The 14,169-nt window shown below is 40.6% G+C and overlaps 2 protein-coding genes across 5 annotated transcripts in view; both read right to left on the bottom strand.

Moving 5' to 3' along the window:
• The window catches only part of FBXO38 (F-box protein 38), a 34,687-nt gene extending 29,344 nt beyond the window's left edge, over window positions 1-5,343 (bottom strand). For 3 of the 4 annotated variants that reach the window (XM_045028120.1, XM_045028121.1, XM_045028124.1), the window contains exons 1-2: window positions 5,249-5,343; window positions 615-803 (exon numbers count right to left, since the gene is read on the bottom strand). In XM_045028120.1, coding sequence (XP_044884055.1) covers window positions 615-742 — 128 coding nt within the window. In that variant the 5' untranslated portion in view covers window positions 743-803; window positions 5,249-5,343. Of the gene's footprint in view, window positions 1-614; window positions 804-5,248 lie in introns of those variants that run through there. The other variant, XM_045028122.1, reaches the window with a different exon arrangement.
• Window positions 5,344-6,365: 1,022 nt separating this feature from the next.
• LOC123376243 (serine protease inhibitor Kazal-type 1-like) lies at window positions 6,366-10,150 on the bottom strand. The gene is made up of 5 exons (XM_045028126.1): window positions 10,046-10,150; window positions 8,682-8,707; window positions 7,861-7,988; window positions 7,057-7,109; window positions 6,366-6,907 (listed from the first exon to the last, which is right to left on the bottom strand). The coding sequence occupies exons 1-4, from the start codon at window positions 10,101-10,103 to the stop codon at window positions 7,064-7,066; spliced, it is 258 nt and encodes an 85-aa protein (XP_044884061.1). The 5' UTR covers window positions 10,104-10,150; the 3' UTR covers window positions 6,366-6,907; window positions 7,057-7,063.
• Window positions 10,151-14,169: the final 4,019 nt, after the last annotated feature.

Raw genomic sequence — 14,169 nt, 5'->3', positions numbered from 1 at the left:
ATGGCTGCCCACCTTGGAGCACGATCATGCTTAAAACCTGAAGGAAAGATTGAACAGCAAGATTGCAGTGCTAATAGAACAGGAATCTGTACGAGTGAAACAAAGTTAAACGACAAACTTTAGACATGCATCTACAAGGTATAAAAATATTCATTCTAAGGCAAATTATTATCTGTCATCAGTGTACGCTTGCAGACTTTTTTTAGTCAAGCTTAACTTAAAAAATAAAAAATAAAAGATATAATGTTTCTCTGCTCTTTTGCTTGCTTCTACATGATCCTAATAGCAATTTTCACATAAGTTAGTTTTCAGGGTACATGACTATATCAAGGAATATGAAGCATGTTTCTCTGGAGAGGTAACCTATTTACATAGTGTCACCCATGTGCTTAGTTTTAACAAAACAAATAAAGGTAGAGTTCCACAAGAAAGAAATCCCATACACTTCCTTTGTATTGTCCAGCAAAACCTCATCCGCAAATACTGAGGTCTACATTTAATACCCATCTAACTACCAGTGGTACAGCTAGTATTTTCTGAATGCCTGTCATTTGATTTTTATTCACAGATACCAAAGTGGAAGGGATGGGGAGACAAAAAATATAGCTTCTTACCTAAAGATATGGCAAAGTACTTCATGTGAGAGCTGGTTCATATAATCTTTTGGCTCATCTAGTTTGGTAGTTTCAGAGATTTCCCTACTCATGCAGCACGGTTTCACATTTTTCCGTCGAGGCCCCATATTTGCAATGATTTCTGATTAAAAGGATCAATTTTTACAATGTTATACAAATTCAGTGCAACTGAAAGACAAAAGGCGGGAGAAAGGGTACAGAGTAATGAACATTAGTTTACAGAAGGACTCAACAAAATCTGCCACTAAAAATTAACTCTAGAATGTCATTATCCAAAAGAATCAACTAAAAAGTGGAAGGATTGTTCTGGAAAGATATAAATCAATCTGCCTTGTGTATGAAGCTGGAAAAAAATTCCAGGCAAATGAACGAAGACTAACTAGAAAGTCTCTTTGAACCAAGTAAAATTAGTAAACAGAATACCACCTGGATCTCTTATGTACATATCCCAGTAATTTAATTATAAGTCGTTTCTGTAGTAGCCTTTTTCTAATTTAGAAAACAATAAAATGTCTCTGGAATTGCCACCCACATATCAATGAGCAAAGACATCTCATGGAAAAATAGATACAATTACTAACCAAAGTGGACACATTTCAGTGTACTAGGTCCAATCCAAAAGGAAATTATTCTGTCCTAAAAAGGAAAAGCTCTTACAATCTTGCTTAAAGTTCTTAACTCAGCAATGCTGCATACATTTAATCTCTATTTTTATTGTTAAATTTGTACCTTATTATATTTCTGTAAATGTTGTTTCACCATAATTTTATATCTAATGTGCAATATGGCTGAGTTAATGATGATGCATTTTCTGCTACTGAAATAATCCAAACCAAATGTTAGCGGGTTTTGCATTAATTTGTCTGGTTTTAAAGAAAAAGTGCCACGTTTAATAACTTTAATTAAGTTGACACCTCACAGAGATGAATGGCATGAGGTAGGAAGAGTTCACATCCTTGCTATTACTGCTGTTTAGTTCAAGACTGTTTTCTGGATGATTACGTTGACAGAGCATTGTTAAACCAGTTAACTCTGTCATGGATTTAACTTTCAACAGAAAGAGATGAAAACATTTTACTAATGATAGTTCAGAATTTCCAGACGGCAACAAAAATTGTGTAAAAACTCCAAAATTGTGATATACACAAGTTTTAGATGGCCTATATTTTCTCCTGATCATGATGGCAAATTATTACTTTTATGAAAGATTTTGTTCAATTTAATTCAAATAATACAAAACTGTTTTGCGGGGTTGGGGTCTTTCCCACAACAAGAAAATGATTGTACAACAAATAATTGGCAGGAAGACTCAGGGCAGGTGGACATGAAAATACTTTGAGTTAACTTTTTTAAGCTGACTGGATTTTAAGTGGACTGTGTCCTCTAACATGTCAAGTTAGAACTTTCATCATTTCTCTGTGATAAGTGTTTTGTAGGAAATGTGTTTCCTAGCTTCACAATATGCAACAACAGATTTTTCTTCAGTTTTCCACAAACTAAAATTCATCTTTTGGTTGAGACTAAACATGGAAAATTGCAACCAAGGAGTGTGTAAAAAGATGAAATTATCAAAATCATCTGTTGCAAACATTGTGGTTAATGTTACGAAACACTATATGTTGTCGATGTTAAATGTTATCATTTAACTACATATTGTATTTCTACTGTGATTCTAGCAATAGACACAATACAAATAGTACATTACATGATTTCCCCTCATTCTTTATATTCCCAACACCCAGGGTCTTTAGCTGCTCACAACCAGTTCATTTAACTGATCTTGGTTCTCTTCCTTCTTTGGTTAAGTAGTAGATGAAGGAGAATAGATTTAAAAAGGACTGAAGGATATAGCACTGATACATTGTCCTAACCTGAAGTAAGTATATTTCAAAGGCAGGTTGATGGGCATATAAAGAGCATTTTAGAACAGGTTAGAGAAAAACTGTGTTCACCAAATGTAAATTTTGCATCAGACAGAAAACCTCAAAACGTTATGAATGTCACTGAGATCTAATGATGAAAAGGGTTTTATTTAATAGCTAATTTGTCAGCATTCTAAATTTTGAAATCATACAACACACACCAAGTTAATAGCACCCTCCTTCCCCTCAAGAGATATTAAGTCATATTTTGCCCTACATATACTGTAGGCTTTACAAAACTTAGCTTTTACAAATCCCAGTATCAACAGAAATGTTTATTTATATATCCATCTGTTACAATATTTTCAATTGAAATATTACAGCATTGTTCAAGTGTACGAGAGTGAAATTGACTAGAAATGGCTCATAAACAAATGAGAGATTATTTTATTTATTTTGCTCAACCTGGTAGATTACTGCATGCAGTAAATACATAACATAACCAAGGAAGATTAGGTTTATAGAACTGTCAGATTAATATTAAGGTTGTTTGTAACAAATCTACTTTAATTGTATGATTTTTAACGTGACAGGATCCTTTTTTAAAGCCTCTAAATATAAGCATCTCTGTAACTATAAGATCACAGTACTGTTTTCACAACAGCCCACAAAATTACACTCTTTACACCTCCATAAAAAGAGGAATACACAGGCCAACTAAATATTTTATCACCAACCAACAGGCAAGGATCAGGATCCCAACTGAGCCACCCAGAACATCTTTAAGACAAGATTTCCCAAATAGGATCCAGAGACACTGGGGGGTTTTGGTACAGATTTTTATAAATGGGTATCCAAGTTTTGCTATGTTATATGGATTCCAAGTGAATTTCACCATACTCCTCCAGTTAGAGGACAGACGGACAGCAGCAGAGAATGGAAAAACATTTTAGTTTTATACAGAGTTTAAGATATTTCAAAGTAAAAAGAGTGTCTGATATAGCTGTGTTAGTCTGGATCTGTAAAAGCTGCAAAGAGTCCTGTGGCACCTTATAGACTAACAGACGTATTGGAGCATGAGCTTTCGTGGGTGGATACCCACTTCGTCATATGCATGTGCATGCATCCGACGAAGTGGGTATTTGGAGCATGAGCTTTTGTGGGTGGATACCCACTTCGTCATATGCATGTGCATGCATCTGACAAAGTGGGTATTCACCCACGAAAGCTCATGCTCCAATACGTCTGTTAGTCTATAAGGTCTATAAGCAGGACTCTCTGCTGCTTTGATATAAGATAACGCATGAAAAGGAAGATTTAAGTCAAGTAGAAGGCAAGTCAGTGGTTTGAAGTGGAGGAGGAAAACAGGGAAGAGCTCCATAGAGAAGTAAAGGAGCCACCTCCACCTGTGGGAGTCCAGTGCAGAAAATATGAGTTAGTCTACATGAGCAGCTCCTGACTTTTCTGGGGATGACTGTGCTTTGAATTAGATCTCATCACTGAGACACAAAATACCTGGTCACCCAGAACTATGTAATCTTCATAGAGCAGCGTGTGGGCCATTAGGCAATGATTGTAGGGAATAAGTCTCTACATACACGTTTTAAAACCTAACACATTCTCACTATTTTAGTTCTGCTGTTTTAGAACAAATGACTCTTCTAAACAATCCATACATATTCCTTTGATATTTAAACAAAGCAGGCAGAAAATGCAGAGAATTTTATTCTTCTTGATTTTAATATAGTTAAGGTAAAAAACATAATACATGAACAATGGTTTGATGTGTTATATTCTCAATTAGTGACTTCTGTGTTCAACTTGAGAAGTTTAGAAATCTCCTGTTTTGATTTGTAACAACCAGAACTATCAGCTTAGCCTCCTTTTGGAAAACAAACTGAGCCATTTCAAACACAACAGCAATTGTGGAATCAGTGAGCTGACAATTTTGTTGACAGTTTGAAAAGAAGAATACAACCCAGATCAAACTGCTGGTCTAAGTATTGTAAAACTTGGTTTCATCAGTAGACATAGCAGCACTGACCTGGAAGACAAGGGGGGCAAATATATGCTGACACCAGGGACTACTTAAGGAGTACCACTTGAGACAATAACCACATGCTATCTACTATGATAGTCCTATTATGGGGTAAGCTGATCCTAAAGAATGTCTATAAATTTTTTAGTGCAGTAGGCAAAAGGCAATGTAAGATAGATAATCACCAATCCCCATTTCCTAGTGTATCTTTGATATTCACGAGGCAGAGCACGGCATCAAGGGGGGGTGAAGCAGGGTCTCCCAGGGCAGCCTCAGGCACTTACAGCGCAGTACGTGCCGGGTGGGGAAGACGGGGAAGGGGAGAGAGCGAGAGAAGGACACTCCCTCTACACGGCACAGGGGACCCACCCCAGCGGGGAAAAGGTCACCCGGAGCGCGGGTCCCCCCCAGGCCGCTGGGGATGGAAAGGGCCCCTCCCCCCATTCCCAGCGGCGGGCCCTGGCGAGAGGTCAGCCAGCCAGCCAACCCCCGCAGCAACGGCCGCCCGCCCCAGCGCCCGCAACGGTCATCGCTGCCCCGGCCGCCGCCCGCGGCGCCCACCAGGAAAGGGGGGCACGCGCCGCTCCCCCTTCCCTTCCCCAGGGCCAGGCCCGGCGCCTGCCTCCCTCCTGCCCCCGGGGGCGCGTGTGCAGCGAGCCAGGGCAGCTGCACGTAACCCTCAACCGCCCCCTCCCAGCCCCGCCGCCCCTTACCTGGCCGCCAGTGCCGCCTGTTATTGTGATTGCGGGGGGGAGGGATAATCCCGACAGACACTTCCGGCCACCCAGCGCTTCCGCTTCCGCCAGCGTCAGCCGCGCTTCCGGTCCCTGAACCCAGAACGGGGGAAATCAACCCTTTCTGGGGCCGTCCCGCGCCGCCATCTTGGATGTGGCACCTCGAGGATATTCCCATTGCAGCCCAATCGCCGCCATCTTGGGTGTGGCCTCTCTGCCCTCGGGCGAATGGCGTCTCTGTGTGGGCGATGGGAGGGAGTTGGGGGAAATCCCAGCACCACCCCAGTCTGTTACTCCCTGGTGGAGGCCAGGTTTACTGCCTTGCACGAGCAGGCTCAGCCACCAGCAAACCTATCTGTCCCCTGTACCATCCCCGCCAGGCTCAGCCTCCAGCCCCCACTCTGGGCAGGGCAGGGCAGGGCAGCTCCCCGGGGCCCAAGGCCAGCAGGGAGTAGGCAGGTGACCAGGTTGGAGCATGGCACCAGGCACAGAGCTGATGTCTCACTATTGTGTTGTACATCTATACCCCGGTGTCCGGGCCCAGGCTGGTTGGGGAGAGGGAAAGAGAGAAAGGCCCAGATCCTCAAAAGCAGCTTGGGGGTTACATACCTTGAGGATTTGGGTCTAATCCTGCTTGTGCATGATTTTCACCCGTGCATGGTGAGAGTCCACTGGATGCAGAGACACTATTACTGAGCCCATGAAAGTGGACAGCTGGCAGCATGTGCACAGTACCCTTACAGATTTTAATCCACCCATGCACAGGCCCTTTTCTGTTCATTTGCCACAAGCATTCATCTGAGCAAGGTCTTATGCATATGACTATTCACAGAAAAGGAATTTGGGGCTTGTAGAGAGTCTTTTAATCAAGAAACAAAATTCAGTTTGTGACACAATACATTTGTTTGGAGGAGAAGCAGAAGTAGTTCCAAAGTGTTTGTTTAACTAGTATGGGAACAGAAACAATAACATATGACTTAAGTGACCATTCTCACAAGTTCGCAGCAAATTTTGAATAATGAATAGCTAGAACTATAACATTTCTTCATATAAGCTATGTCTGAAAAAATTATAATGAACACATTTGTAAAAATCATGATCAAGCATACAACTTTGACTTGAAAAATGGTCATACATTATCTTCAAAGATTTTAACACAGGCACAGAGTCAGTGACTGCAATCCTAATAGTTGTCTGTGCCAAAGTGTGTTGGTGGAATTTGTGTTTCTTCATTCAGAATATCTATTTTAATCAATCCATGTGGACTGATCCCAGTGGAAACTTGCTATTGACTCAAGATCTCCATTATGTGTGTTTCCTACAGATCTAGATAAATCCAACCACAAAGCCTATTCATTATTGAACATACGTTATTATCTGTGGTTTATTTATGTTATGAAGGCTGATATGTAAAATCAGTTGTTGATTTAATGATTTCCCACCCCCAAGCACATACTGCTTTGTGTTGAAAAATAAAATAAGAAAAACCTTTTTAGTTTACTTTATTGAACAAACATAAGGAGACACAGGGAAGCCAATAGGAACCCCTGGTGCACAGGATGATTTGAGACTGTCTTTGCTCAGAGGTCTTCCAACACCTCCTATTTGTGCTTTACACCAATTCATCCATTATTCATCCTAGAGGGGGAGAAGAGACAGTTATAAAACAGACAAAATGAACTCAATGTCTTAGTCCAGAGCATTGAAATATTCCAAATAGTCCTCTATTCCACACATTAAACAAAGGAAACTGACACCGAATTAATCAATAATAGCCCTGGATTTACCATTGCGCTAACATCCTCCTTTGTGCTTTATGCCAATGGGGACTCCAGTTTCCCTGGAAAAGAGGAAGAAAGATTAGCCATTATGAGTAAGTACCTGGTTGTCACCCTGAAGAGTAAAAACTGTTATAAGGATGCTGTTAAATTAGTTAGATTGCCTTTGGGATTGGGTCCCATTCAAAATCTGGAGGAGTGGTAGTGGTCCCCAATTTATAACTTTTAACCCTTTAGTTAGAGCACTCACCTGGGATGTGGGAGACCCATGTTCAAATCCCTCCTCTGCTTGAGGGGGGAGAAGGGATTTCAACTAGGATCTCCCACACTTCTCAAGAGGTGCTCTAACTACAGAGGGGTGGGATATTCTGATGAGGGCTCCCTCAGTCCCCCCTGATGAAGCTGTTCCACTGTAGATAAAAAATTAAAGAGTCATTGGAGCAGGGGGACTGAATCCTCTGTCTCCGAGCTACGTGCCCTAACTACCAGTCTATAGGTTCATTCTCTTACTCGCTCTGTCCCAGTGACTCTGACATTTTAAGTATTCATAAAAGTCCCTTTGGGGATCTGGGCTGGGCAATGTTGGAAAGTAAGTGGAAGAGGACAGACGGGTATTAAACACAATCAAAACAAAGGGCTGTCCATCCTGATCTGTGCATTAGAAAAACATCAATATTAAATAATAATCAAGAGATAAGAGACCTCGGGAAATTGATGTTTCCCTCTATGAAGAAAATACTTAAATAGAAAAGCTGTTATTAGTAGCTCACACCAGTGATTTCACTTTATCAAAGAAACAAACAAAGTACTTACGAGATTTTTTCACACAGCAAACATTCATTGCTGTAAGTGATGCCATCTGTTCCACAGACTGGTGCATAGTTCCTTGGACAGCCTCCTATCCAGGTTCCATCTGGAGTTTTGTATTTACTGCAGTCAGGCTACAAAATAAGTAGGGTGACATTTGAGTGGACATTTTTCACTCTTCACTTGTTCTTTTGAGAAGAGAAAGCACACACAGGGGCAATGTTTTTCATAGTTTCCTAAATCTAGAATGGGGTGTGGAAAAAGTAGTTCATTTGTGCTGGAAGAAAAGGAAAATACTGCAGATATTTCACAGGAGAAGGTCATTGTTCTTTTTTTCACAGTTACAAGTCACTGCCATAATGAGACTAATGACAATAAACCAGAAGACAAAGACCCAGAGCTAAAATCTAAGAAGAACCTCAATATGTGACAGTTTCAAGTCAGTTAAGTAAATAATTTTAATTAACATATGGTATAGAAAGAAATCTCTCTCGCTGTTGCAACAGATAAATTTTAAAATGTCATATTTTAAAATATTTCCCCAATTCTTTCTCTGTATCTCACACATTCTAACCAGAGATTGTGTCATTTAAAATAGTGTATGAAAGTAATCAGTCTGACTGTGTGGAGACCAGATCTATCTGAATTGCAGGTACACCCTCTAATTTTAATAGCAATGGGACAGTTTTAGTTTTTTATGCAACCAGCTTTTCCCATAGTTTTAGGGGAGAGGAGTTTCCCCAACACAGAAAATTTGGCCACAATATTGTCTGTAGACAGAGATCCCAGGAAATTTACTATTAATAAACACAAAGAACTGTACTGACCTGACTCCCACCTTGAGTGGTGACTCCTGAAAAAAAACAACAATAGACAAATATGAATACTGCCAATGATCTGAGATTGTCTCTAGATGTCTGTTTGTATTGAATATGGACTTTACAAGAGGAAATATTTAAAACAGACCCTTGAAAGTTACCAGAATGTGTCTTAGAAGTTATTATAAAAAATTTAAATGATCCCAAAAGAGCAGGTGTGTAAATTTTAAAAAATAATTTCCATCATTTAAGTGTCTAACAAAGGTATTTTATTCCTGCTTTAGTTGCAAATTTCAATTAACCCTTAACTATGGAGCTGTAAGGATGCTTATAGGATAGGAAAGAAAGAATAAGACAAAATCTTTGAAGGAGATTAAATGCAATTGTCCGTGTGTAGAAAAATAGAATGCACTTTAACTTAGCAAACATCACCTAATATTACTGGCATTTATGGGTTGTGTATTAATTTCATTAATAAGCAGTTTTTATTATTTCACATAGCTGATTATTTTAGGAGTTATGCTCTGCTAAGGAGAAGCACAGTGAAACTAAAACAGCTAACAGAATGAAACTAAAAGACCTTTAAAACATGGCAAAAACTAGCTTAGCCATAGCGGAATGCAAATTGTTGATTTCTGTTATGTCTAAATTATTTAAGTCTATGTAAATTCCTGTCATTACATTTTCATCCCATACAATCCCCAGAAGCATTACAAGCAATACCTAGTGCTGAAGTGCAGCCACCTGTAGGGTGGAAAGCAATAGTCACCTGGTGCACATCACACTGCACAAAGAAGGGGAGGGAAAATTTTGGCCAAGATCACTGGCACAAACTCTGAATGTTAGGAAAAGTGCCACACCTCACATAGACGACAGGGCTGTAGGCCAAAAGTTTCAAACTTACTGGCCTAATTTTCATTGGTGCTGACCATCTGTAATTCCCACTGACTTCAATGAGATCTGGTCAGCACCTCTGAAAATCAGACCACTTATTTAGGGTCTATGGGCCTGATCTTCAAAAATGCTCAGTAGCTGCAGCTCCCATTGACTTCAATAGGAGTTTAGGCTGCACAGCACTTCTGAAAATCAAGCCCTAAGGGCCATATTTTTTAAGTTATTTAGACACCTAAAGATGCAGATATATCTAGTGAGATTTTCAAAGCACCTACCTGAATCTTTAGGGATCTAAAAACCTTTATAAATCTAGCACTGAGTGCCTAACTTTAGACACCTAATTTTCAAAATGTTTACCTTCATTTTCTCTTTAAGAAAATAAGTGAAAGCAACATTATCATTTAATAGTGAAGATTTCTGATGCCAGAGGTGTCTGTCATAGGGTTAATACATGATGCAGAGTAGGGAGAATTACTCACCTAAAATGAAGCAGCAAAATGCCAGGGAAAGGAACACAAAGGCACCTTTTATCTTCATGGTGAAGACAGGTGTCTGGTCTGTGCTGATTCTGTTAGTACTTTGCTGAGTAGGTATCCTTGCAATTAACCCCCGACCGTGTTCACAGATATATATAGTTCTGTATATCTATATAAGCAATCAGGTTCGTGACCTGGATTAGCAAATCACCTGCAAAAGATATTACTGACATGGGAATTTCTCTGCAGGCAGTTGCCGGCAGGGAGGAATGTTTATTTCAAAACATAATTTGCAGAAAATATGAGGAAAGTTTGTGTCACAGAGTGACCCTGCCTCTGATCAACAGCAGAGATTTACACTCAATTATCTCCAGTTTACTGCCACAAAACTGGAACATTCTGCTACTGTCCACATTTTTATCAGTGATTCCTTGGCATGGGCTGGTGAAGTACAGTAGCCAGTCTATGTAGACTATGATTTGGTCCTACATCAAAACATGACTCTCAGCAGGATGGGTTTATATTTAAGACCCCTGTTTCTAAAGGACATTTTCAAAATGAATCACATTATGAGTGTGTCATGGCTTGTGAAACATTGTTATTTGGTGTGACCAGTGTTTGGACAGTAGGTGAAAATATGTTCAGTATTGACTGGCTGCCATGGGGATTTGTGGACTCAATGAATGTCATTTGTCCCATAGTCCTTTGTACAGAACTCTAGAGTCCATGTGAGGCATTCACAACAGATAAGGGGGAAGCGAGCAATCACTAATGGGGTAAGATCTCTCAGAAACTAATGGAAATGGATCAAGAGAATGAATTCAGAGAGAGAGCCTGGGTAGTGCTGATACCTCAGGAACTCCCTGGAGGGCTTAAGATTATACGTGTCCATAGTATAATCATTACTGTGCGTCTTGTATAAAATTAAGAAAATGTGCTGTAGAGCTCTAATCCTGCAAGCTGCTGAACATCCTCAACTCCAGTTGATCTCAGGATCTGGCCCTAAGTATAATGGGGAAAACACATTGTGCAGGTAAAAAAAAAAATCAGTTGTGAACATTTCCCCCTTGTTGGGGTATAAGCTAGATAAGTGCCCAGCGAGCTCCAGATAGAAACAACATACTCAATCAAAAAAATCACCCTCCTGAGGGCTGATTTATAAACAAAAGGGCAACTGCAAACTAATACCATAAGCACCTCCACCACTCCAGCCTAAATCTACTCCTCAGGTTTAGCAGTTTCTGGGATTCTGTCTGCCCCCAAACACTTGGACTCTCTATTAGAAGCCTTCTCCCATCTCCTTTATATTAAAAGTGGTGTCTAACAAGCCACATCTGAACCAATGAATCAGCAGTAATGAATTTGCAACTCCCCTCTGTACTCCAAAACCTTCTAAAAAAGTAGGGCAATGAGAGAGTCCTGCCATACAAGGTGTTCTCCAAAATTCACAGAGGGTAGCCCCACCAGGTTTCAATTTTCTGTTCATATATTTCACTGCTCTGAAAGCCTCCTCTGTTTTTCAGTAACATCTAAGGCAAAACCAAAGTAAAATAATACGTTGTATTTTTCAAAGGTTTGCAGCTCTCCCCCTTACACACTGGAAGATGTTAATGATTATTTTCTGCAAATTTTCCTAAAATCCTCAGGGCTAGCCTAGCACTGTGAGATTCTATAAATAGATATTTCTTATTCCTGTTTGCAAACATCAGTTTTTTTCTGCCCTACAAGAATTTCACAAACAACTTGAGTATTTATTTTACTTTAAATACCAGTTAAATTAGGTAGCACGCAATACAAAATAATCCATTGGAAAGCTTAAAAATCTACAGCCATATTTTGAAAAGCAGTCACTGATTTTGGGTAGTGCCTCATATTTTGGGTGTGCAATTTGAGTCATATTGGGCCTACTCAATGGGAGCTGTGGGTGCTCCTCACTTCTGGAGATAAGACCCAATGTCTCAGATTTGGGCACCCAAAAACGAGGGAGCGTAAATCACTGTCCACTTTTGAAAACTGTGACCTGGCTAGGTTGGGAGCTCTGCAAATGTTGCATGTATAATATGATGCTCCTGGGTGGGGTATCAGCAGTGGGATTTGAACTGGGATTGCTGGATTTAAAAAGCATGGGCTATTATTACCAGAACTAAAGAGCTCATCACTCTTGGCAACAGCTGTAGCAGCTTCATCAACCTCTATGTGTGGGCCAGCCACCACTAGAGAAGCAGAGCTTAATTTGTAATGCAAGAGGTGCCAGGGCTCAAATAACTTTTTTACTTTCATAAGTGACGTGGCAAGCCCAGAGGTGCTGGTGCTATGAACTGCCAAGCCTAGAAGTGCCAGGGCTCAGCTCTGGCACAAATTAAGTACTGTAGAGAAGGCCAAAACATCCAGACGTAATGGTGTGCAGTAGGAAAGCCTGTGGCTATGTCTTTACTCAGGCTAACCACAGGTTAAGCAATTGCAAGTTAGTCTATGCACAGTAGCCTCACTCACTAGAGCGCAACCACAATATCTGCACTGAATGCTAGTGTCATGTCCCACATCAGCATTAGAGCGCTGTCTAGTTGTGAGAGATAATACAGATACAAAGGTGCATATCCAATATGTCACCAGGCCCTAATTCACTGTGTCACTCTATGCTTGCTTTCACCAGGGTGTTGTGAGACAAATTAGCTGCCCACTCTGGGGATGGTGGGTGGAAATGATCTAGGCCTGGGAAATTCATTTCCTGGTGGGACCTGAGGTGGTGTGATAGTGCTGAAGGTATGAATTCTGCTTGGGAGCAATAGCTGCTGATTCTTATGAAAGCAGTGTTTCTTTGGTGGACCTCTGCAGAAAGTGCTGCTAGGAAATGGTAGTGAGCCTTTCAGAGGTGGCTGTTAGCCTGGAGAAGACAGAGGCAGTGACTTGCAGTAACACGTGGAAGTATAGCAACAGATCGGGACAATGTGGGCATGGAGATTTGGCCTGAACCAATACTGTATTTCAGGGTGGATTCTCCCCAGCCATGCAGACCACTGCTTCTGGACCAGGACTGCAAGTGCAGAGTGGTGGACTACATTGTGCTAGAAACATGGGATGACCAGTAGGGGGCCAGGATTTTCCCATGAGGAACCCAAAAATGTGAGTTTGCCCTGGTCCTGGAGTGGCAGGACATCCAGATGAAAGAGTTAATAATGGTCCAGAAGCGTGTTGTTATTGTCTTGTGGAAGCTGGCAACTCCAGGCTGTTAACAGAACTGTTGGCAATCAGTTCAGGCTTTGCAAGTCCATGGCTGGTTCAGTAGTCTTGGAAGTTCATGAGGCAATTAACGCTGTGCTGGAGGCCAGGTTTGTAAAATTTGGAAATATCCCTGAAATAATTGTGGTGTTTGCATGGATGTGTTCTTGAGCTGTGCAGGTGATTGGTGGCATGCCTAAATACCCATCCTCTGAATGCCATTTGAAGCAAATGAGTATCTTAATGGGAAAGGATATGACACCATCATTACATAAGCTCTTGTGGACACCATGGTACATTCATGGACACTTATACAGGATGCGCTGGCGAGGTGCTCTAGATGTCTGGCCTCTTTCCATCTGGGCGAGCTAGTCCATTGTTCTCCTTAATGACACATTGAGCAAGTGTAGGATGGTGGAATGTACCTTTGGCTGACTGCAAGCAAAATAGTGCTGGGTACAGACTCATTTAGACTGTAGTGTGTTTAATTCCCTACATGTGATTACTGAGGGACAATCTCCACTCATTGATATATTTTGCTTTCCACAACCAAATCTCTGTACAACTTTTCATGAGCGACATACCTGAGTATTCGGATTCTAATATCTAAACTGTATTGTTAAATTTATTCACCTAAATTTGGATTATTGCTGGTTATGTACTCTATGTATCATATGACTTCTAAAAACACATTTTGTATTTGTGGATAATCTAAGCACTATACCCAGATGTACAGACACTCTTCTCTCAACCTATGTATTACATAATTTTTTTAACCTTAGCTTTAATAAAATGTTTAATTCCCTATATGTGATTGGGGTATGTTGTGTGCTTCACCATGTATATGAGGATAAGGAGGAGGTGCCAAAATGAATTGATGACAATGATGAGTTGGGGCCTGCTTACTG

This window comes from Mauremys mutica, chromosome 8 (assembly GCF_020497125.1).
Source record: "Mauremys mutica isolate MM-2020 ecotype Southern chromosome 8, ASM2049712v1, whole genome shotgun sequence".
NCBI classification, from domain to species: Eukaryota; Metazoa; Chordata; order Testudines; family Geoemydidae; genus Mauremys; species Mauremys mutica.
This window is presented reverse-complemented; position numbering and strand designations above follow the sequence as displayed.

Bases quoted from the DNA above. Each gene is read 5' to 3' on its own strand.
- LOC123376243 (XM_045028126.1), bottom strand. From the start codon at position 10,103: ATGAAGATAAAAGGTGCCTTTGTGTTCCTTTCCCTGGCATTTTGCTGC. The intron at 8,708-10,045 runs GTGAGTAATTCT...GTTTTTTTTCAG, and splicing joins ATTTTGCTGCTTCATTTTAG to GAGTCACCACTCAAGGTGGG. The intron at 7,989-8,681 runs GTCAGTACAGTT...CTTATTTTGTAG, and splicing joins CCACTCAAGGTGGGAGTCAG to CCTGACTGCAGTAAATACAA.